Below are 8,364 nucleotides of genomic sequence, written 5' to 3'. Positions count from 1 at the left end.
CAGGAGGAGGTGGCATGAACAAACTGACTTACTCATTGAGAAATTCTGTTGTGATGACACCTTGCTGGTGGTGCTTCAGATTGAACTGCCACCCATGCTTCCCATTGTGGTGGTGGTGTGGCCAGTCCTTGAGCAGAATGTACAGGCCAAGACATGGCTCACCTTCCATCCAGTGGCACACTATGTCCCTCCAGGAGTTGGATTTTGGTGTCCAAGTCCCATTGACATGCAAGGCAGGCACATTTGGGATGCAAAGGGGGACTGAGGGGTGGTGTCACACACCAAAGGTGTTTGGTGAGGTGGACATGGATACAGCTGATGAATGGAGATGAAGACCATAGCCCTCATGTGAAGAAGGACAGCCAGAAATGTTGGCAGTCATCCCTTGCACAAGGACAAGTCATCAGTGCTGAAGAAAAAGAATGGGAGCAAGTTAAGTGCTGGTTAAAATTTTTAAGCACCTGTGTATGGCATTCCAGTTTTCGACATATCTCCACTGTTTCTGCAGATACTGAGACCATTCCCACACTCACTTGTAGTGCTCAGCCACACGATCCTACCTTCCAAAATTGGAAAGGATTTGCACACTCCACATGTTTCTACAGCACTCCCTCCAAAAGATGCTCATTTCACTAATTCTTCTGATATGGCCACCTCCACATCAATCATTTCACTTGTCCCCTTTGCTAGGGACCATGGCTACATATATCTACCAGGAGTTCCTACCAGCTTCCATCCTGAAGCATCCTGGTACATCCCACCCTTGTCTGCACCCTCTCAGCCCATCCAGCTTGGACAGTGTGTTCTTTTTGTCAGTATGACCTCTAGGAGGATGTTCTTTGGTCCCCTCAGGTCTGTCATTCACTTAGAAAGGGCTTATGTGGTCATTTCAGTCTCTCCAGTCCAAGAAGCATATGGATCCTTCCTCCCTGCTCCCTGCAATGTCTTCATACCAGTCTCATCTGTCATTCTTCCAAGATTGCAACAGCTACAGTATAATCTACTGTTTTCCACTCTCCCTGATCACATCCATGACAAGTATGATGCACATCTTGCCTCCTTGTTGCAAGATACAGCAGAAGGCACTCCCCCTTCATCCTCTCTTCCAACAGAGCCTCATTCATGAAGTTTTTATTTGCTTCACTGAGAGGATGGTTTGGGGGGGAAAGTTGCGATCCCCTATGCTCCTGTCACCCCACAGACCCCCAAAGCTTGACCCCTGTTGACATCTGATTCACCCTGTCCACTTTTGGATGTACTATATTGGCATCAGATCAGTGCTGCCTCTCTGTCATCCCACCTTGGCCTAGAAGTGATCTCTTCAAGATGTGACATGCACAGCCTCCCCCTAAGTGATTCCAGCACACTTTCCCAGTTCCTGACATTACTTGACTCATACTTTGATGTTCTGACTGTCTTTGACTCACCTATTGCCAATACTTACCAATCTTTTTGACTTTGCTTACTGATTCTTTGCCTTTTGGCTCACTTATCCTTACCAATGCTTTCCAAGATGATTACCCATTGCTTACATTCCTTACTCATCAGTTACCAATCACTTACCAAGTGTTTGCACCTTGTTTCCATAGGCAACACCCCTGTACTGTATATAAATCACTGTACTTAGATAGCAAAAAAAGGAAGAAGACATCAGAGAGCTCCTCTTGCTCACATTTTATCATCACTCAGTAATTCATTCAGCAGCTTCAATAGTTGAGACTTTATTAAGGGACTAACTATTGTCTACTTCACTTATCCTTGTCTATCATCAATATACTTCACTCCAGGCCCTCCCTGAGCTCAGTGCAGCTTAGGACATTGAATTAAGTTGCCATCCATCCTTCTGTAGGCTGACAGCAGTCTACCCTATTGCTTTCTATCACATTCTTGCTCCCTCTTCATCAGGAGCACCCCAAACCCTCAGCACTCATCTTTGAGTGCTGTAGCTCACAAAAACCCACCCAAATCAAAGGTTCTACCATCTAGGTACTGCATAGGCACACCACCACTTGCTCTTTTTGTCTTTTGTGTTGGTTTTGGTTGGTTTTCACCACTGAACCACACTTTGACTCACAGCAGGTGCTGGTCCTCTGCAGTCCGACATGAGAAGGGAGGGATGTCAATATGGAGATATCAATGTCTGGTGGCTGGGTGACTCATGGTATCCTGAACTGCATGAGAGTTGGCTGTAAACTGAAGGCAGATGCATGGACATGGGCAGCTGGGATGGAAATGGACTGAATTTCCAGGGATGATGAGGTCATGCCAGTCCAAAGTACAGGGCATGCATTTAAGTGGGACTGTGCAGCTGGGATGGAAATGGACTGGGTTGCTGGAGGCACTGAGGCCATGGTCTGTGCAGGTGATTGGTGGGCTGATATGTGCAGCTAGTCAGTTGGCTTGGTAGAATTGTTATAGCATTTATGGACTCACCAATCGCTGGCATTACCTGATGCAACACTGTTTCAGGTCGAGCCAAGTATGTTGAGGGTGAGGTTAGGACCTTCACAGTCATGTGCGGTGAGGCCATGTCTGCTGTTAGCAATGTGTGGGCCATGTTGAGTGCCTTGGTGGAGGCTGGCCTGGCAAGTGCAGCTTCACCTGCAAATGAACCATCAGCCTCATGTGAGACTGGTCACAGTGCATCACTGTGGTCATTTTCATAACAGTGTAATTCATTGAGCAGGTAGCACATTAGCATATTGCACTGTGTTGGTGGTGTGGAGCAAAAGAGAAGTGAGTATGACACATGCTGATCAACTACTGCACACCCAGATAGGAAAGAGGGCAACTCACATGCTCACCTTCTGCCCACCCTCCCCACCACTGAACCTGTGTGAGGGTCCATCACTGCCCCAGTGGGGCAAACATGAATCTGTATTGTGCCTCACCATGATGGTAACAATGTGTCAAGAACATACCAGGAATCCCAGACCCTGCTACTGCTTTGTTGATCCACTTCTGCACCATGTCATGGGAGAGTGGCTCACCCAGCTGCAGCACACTATTTACACTGATAGTGGGAAACAGGAAGTCCTTGTCAGCCATCAGCTGGTCAAGATGGACAAGCTCAACCCACCTTATCCAGAACACAAGGTGCAGGAAGGTGTTGCACACCTTTCCCATATCAGGGCATGGATAGATCTTATAGTGATTACCTTTGGTAGGAAGAAGATCAGATATGCATTGCCATGCCATGATGAAGATGGATGGATGCACTTTGCAAGTCAGCTTCCCTCATCCCCTTGTCCAGCTTTTTCTGCCATCCCTTTTGGTTTCTCAAGTGGATTTCAAAGTAAGTGTTAAGCTCATTTATAGTGAGTGCATGTTCCTTGCCTCGCAGGTATTTCATGAACATGGCATTGATGACAGTCCCATCAAGTTGGACATCTCTGCTTCAATTTCACCAGTTCATAGTTCCTGTCATGGATTGCTGTCAAAACCATTGTTAATGTCACATATAGAACACTAGCACTTGCCTTGTCCAGAGCATGAATGCAACAGCACCACAGGCCAAGTATTGGAGGTGCTGTGTGATTGTTAGCTTTGCCTTGTTACTCAAGCACTCACTCATTGGCAGCCCTTGCAAGCCTGTCATCATGAGATGAATATACCACAATGGGGCATTGAGGGGACAGAGATTCTGACCAGGTGAGGATGCGATCCATATACTCCTTTTTCATGGCTCCTGAGTGCATTTGCTCAGCCCCTTTGGAGTTAACCTTGTGCCTGATAGATGCAACAACATTGTCAACTTCTGCCAAAAGGACTGGGTTATCTTCCCATTGGTGTTGTGCATCATCATGATGCCATCACTTGCAGAATGTTGTGCCCTTGCTGTTGGGAGGAACAATGCATTGAGGGTATTAGTCAACAAGTACAGGGGTAAAATGAGTGGTCACAGCATGCATGTCTCATCCCACAACATCTTGAATGCTGCTTGAATTCTGTCAATTGTGCTCTGGCTACAATTCTCCTGGAATCCCTTCCATGAAAGGTAAAGTGCCAATGCCTTATCTGAGCACCAGTTTGGCACATGCTCAAATGTGTTCTTGACATTGGGATCACTGTAGACTTCCAAGTTGTCTACAGCATGGCTCAGAGCTGATGGTGTCCCCTCTGCTGGAAAGTGGCTCCCCAGCCATGAGTGTGCTTGATGGACATGCCTAAAGTACATTGCCCTTATCTTTGCTGCTTGCAGGTGAGTTTGCTTGCCAGCTTCCTTGATTTGATGGACAGTATGCAAGCTTGGCATTTCCTTTGCAGCAGACACCCTTGCCTTCTTCTTTGGCTTGTTTGGGGACCCAGATGAGGCAGGGTACTTGGTAGTCGATGCCTTCTGTCTGGCCATTATGACAGGACTTTAATCATGGACCCAAACTTGACTTCACAATGTGGGTGTTGTGAAGTCACAAGCACAGGGGCATTAGCTACCATGTCCAGACATCATTTGTTTCAATTCTAATACATGAGTCGACTTGGCAGAAAGTCTCAACATGTGTGTAGTATGGAGTGTGCCAAGTCAAGTAGTACTAATGTGTAATGCTAGAGTATTGAATGTATATTTGACAGGTTCATAGTAGGGAGGAGAGCAAGGCTCTGCATGAGGGAAAATGAATGACTACAACCTGCAACAGTCCCATACAAGGCAGGTGTATTCTTCATCAAGTTTCTGATACCTGTGGTGGGGAGTAGGGCTGTCTGCATGAGGGAAAATGAGCAACCACAACTTACAATGGTCTTGTATGAGGCAGGTATATTCTTTGTCAAGCTTGGCATACCTGTAGTGAGGAGTAAGGCTGTCTGTGCAAGGGAAAACGAGTGACCACAACTTACAACAGTCTTGTACAAGGCAGGTATATTCTTCATCAAACTTTGGATACCTGTAGTGGGGAGCAGGGCTGTCTGCACGAGGGAAAACAAACACTCATGATGGTCCTGTATGAGGTGAGCATATTCTTCATCAAGCTTTGGATGACTGTAGTGGGGAGCAAGGCTGTCTGCACAAGGGGAAATGAAAGATCAGGCCTTGCATACCTGCAGTGGGAAGTAAGGCTGTCTGTGCAAGGGGAAACAAATGGCTGCAACTTGCAATGGTGCTGTACAAGGCAGGGGGATTCTTTGTCAAGCTTCAGATACCTGTGGTGGGCAGTAAGGCTGTCTGCATGAGGGGAAATGAATGATCAGGCTTTGTATACTGTAGTGGAGAGTTAGGTCATCTGTGTGAGGGAAAATGAATGACTGCAAAGTCAGTTCAGGAGTAAGGCTGTTGGTGCAAGGGGAATTGAATGATCAGGCTTTGCACACTGTAGTGGGGAGTTAGGCTATCTGTGTGAGGGAAAATGAATGACTGCAATGTATGATGGACCCATACAAGATGGGCATATTCTTCATCAAGCTTTGCATACCTGCAGTTGGGGAGTCAGGCTGTCTGCACAAGGGGAAATGAATGATCAGGCTTTGGATACCTGTAGTGGGGAGTAAGGCTGTCTGTGCAAGGGAAAACAAATGACTGCAACACACCTGTATGTCATGAAGTGAGCGATCAAGCATTGAATACCTGCAGTAGGGAGTAAGGTTGTCTGTGCAAGGGCAAATGAATGACTGCAACACACCTGTATGAGGCAAGCACACTCTTTGTCAAGTTTTGCATACCTGTAGGGGGGAGCAAGGCTGTCTGTGTGAGGGAAAATGAACAACTGCAGCTTGCAATGGTCCTGTATGAGGCAAGCATATTCTTTGTCAAGCTTCACACCCAGGGAATTGTTATCAAGACTGATCTGGAGGACTCCAGGAGGGAAGACCTCCTACCACTGAGCCCAAACATATTAAACCTCTCCACATACAACTGAATGAGGTTGCCCAACAATTTGTACACTGCACTGTCACACACCTTGATGAGATGTCATTGGATATAGCCTGTCTCCACTGTTTTAACATTGGTATCAATGGGCCTTCCTCAGGGCAATGATGTGACTCACCAATTGACCCTTCTAGCACAATCAAACACCAGCTGAAGGAGCCTCAATGACTTAAGGTGGATCTTCAACTGCATTTCCTCATCTGGGAGGGCAAAGAAGAATTTGACAACCATGGAGTCTTCAATAATTGTGGATGTAGGGTCGAGGTCATACTAAAGTCTGAAGCAGTGTGTAAGCGAGCTCTTGCTGCACATTCTTCACCAGCATCCTGTCCCAGGTGATATCAGATTTCAAGTATATGGAAAGCAAACATGTTTTCAATATTGGTGGCAATGTTGATGATTTCTTTCAGATGAGGTGCATCAAGTGCAACATTTTTGCTGGATACACCAACATAGTGGAAGGTGTTAATGATCATCTGAGTAGCTGGTTCACCAATAGATCATACAACAGGGGATTAGTTGAACTTTATCTCAATCTCATCCAGCACCCACTCAAACAGTTCATGGTTGAGGTGGAACTCTTCCAACAAGTGGCAGGCAGCAGTTGTGGCTCATACCTGCATGTGGAAAGTGTTTGCCTGTGCCTCCCCACCAAGTTCATTGTCACCCAGCACAGCCAGAAGCCTCTCTGTGAGTTGGTGGACTGCATTGATAATGATGCTAGTTCAAGGTTGCTAGGCTTGCAGCAGTTGATTGGGAAGATCTGAGCAGCATTCTAGATGACACAAGCAAGTTGACAGACATACAGTGGGGAGTAAGGCTGTCTGCATGGGGGAAATGAACAACCATGACTCACAATGATCTTGTGTGAGGCAAGCATATTCTTCACAAGGCTTCATTTCCAACTCCAGGGGGCTCTTGCCAATACTGATCTACAAAACTCCATCCACAAAACTCTGTCATTCTAGTATTGATGAAACAGATGTAGAGCCATAAGTCATTTACCAAATGGTGGGTGATGCAAACACAAACATCTTCATCTTTGACAAGGTATGCACATGCTCCATTGAGCAGTACCCCTGTGAAGATGATGCAGATACAATTTTGGCTGATACATTTTCAATGCTGATGGGGATAGGTGGGGGTGTGGAGGAGGTCACAGAGGCAGGTACCATCCCAGCCAAAAGTTGTTTACCAAACAGCAAGTGATGTGAATGCAAACATCTTCATCTGCAATGACAAAGTATGTATGTGCTCCATTGAGGAGTATCTCTGTGAAGGTGATGTGGATGCAATTTTAGCTGATACATCTTTGACACTGATGAAGATAGGTGGGGGTGTGGAGGAAGTCACAGAGGTGGGTACCATCCCAGCCAAAAGTTGTTTACCAAATGGCAAGTGATGTGAATGTGAACAACATCTTCATCTTCAATGACAAAATGTGCTCCATTGAGGAGTACCCCTGTGAAGGTAATGTGGATGTGATTTTAGTTGATACATCTTCAACACTGACAGGGATAGGTGGGGGTGTGGAGGAAGTTGCAGAGGCAGGTACCATCCCAGCCAAAAGGTGTTTACCAAATGGCAAGTGACATGAATGTGAACAACATATTCATCTTTGACAACAAAGTGTGCACATGCTCCATCAAGGAGTACCCCTGTGAAGATGATGCAGATGCAATTTTGGCTGACACATCTTTGATGCTGACAGGGATAGGTGGGGGTGCAGAGGAAATTGTGAGGTGGGTTTGACAGTGGTATTGATGAGACCTCAACCAGTTGCAACATGGAAAAAGAACTGCTGCAGGGTCAGTCTGCACAAGTCCCCACAAATCCCCTCACCTCCAGACTGAAGGTGCCCTTGGTAAGGTAAGGTAATGTCCAGTGGTGGAAGGTGGACATCTGCAAGACATTGATATACACATTCACAAGCAAGGTTTTTGCATTCAACTGTACCTCACAAAGTTGCATCTCACCAACTAAGCCCAGTGCATATTTTGATTTGTGGGCATTGCAGAGTTGACAATCATGAGAAATAAGGTAGGCACACCGTGCATGATCCCCAGATATAGTATGTGAGGAAGGTGAAATAAATGAGATGGACAATATTGGGGCATGGAGACAGGAGGATGCATGTGGCTGAGTTGACAATAATGGGGAGCAGCACAAGCACAAGAGTGGGCAGGGAAGTCAATGAGATAGACTTGCACACACCCCATAATTTGTTGAGAAGTGGGGAGCAATGCTGTCTGAAAGGGAAAAAGAAAAAGAAAGTCAATTTGTGACAGTGCTGTATGAGGCAAGTGTATTCTTTGTCAAGCCTCGTTTGCAACTCCAGGGGAGCCATCATCAGACTGGAGCTGGCCAAGGACAGCATAACATCACACAAGTATCTGTACACTGCCAACAGCTTCAAAGTTTGTGAGGGATGGGATGAATAGTGCATGCAATGTACCACTCACGAACTGATACAACACTACAAATACATGTACTAGGTGTGA

At 46.2% G+C, this 8,364-nt stretch overlaps 1 protein-coding gene across 1 annotated transcript; it reads left to right on the top strand.

The window, feature by feature from the left end:
* Nucleotides 1-2,513: 2,513 nt before the first annotated feature.
* On the top strand, nt 2,514-4,367 carry F5J12DRAFT_786845 (uncharacterized protein; the record flags this gene model as incomplete). The annotated part of the gene is made up of 10 exons (XM_051743534.1): nt 2,514-2,625; nt 2,687-2,736; nt 2,776-3,226; nt 3,285-3,295; nt 3,465-3,539; nt 3,581-3,651; nt 3,737-3,863; nt 4,074-4,147; nt 4,173-4,201; nt 4,240-4,367. 10 exons carry the CDS (start codon nt 2,514-2,516, stop codon nt 4,365-4,367), a joined length of 1,128 nt encoding a protein of 375 aa, XP_051594834.1.
* Nucleotides 4,368-8,364: the final 3,997 nt, after the last annotated feature.

This window comes from Pisolithus orientalis, assembly GCF_024613125.1.
Source record: "Pisolithus orientalis strain OTSU chromosome Unknown F5J12scaffold_70, whole genome shotgun sequence".
Taxonomy (NCBI): domain Eukaryota; kingdom Fungi; phylum Basidiomycota; class Agaricomycetes; order Boletales; family Pisolithaceae; genus Pisolithus; species Pisolithus orientalis.
The sequence above is the reverse complement of the archived record's forward strand: the minus strand, read 5'-3'. Positions and strand labels throughout refer to the sequence as shown.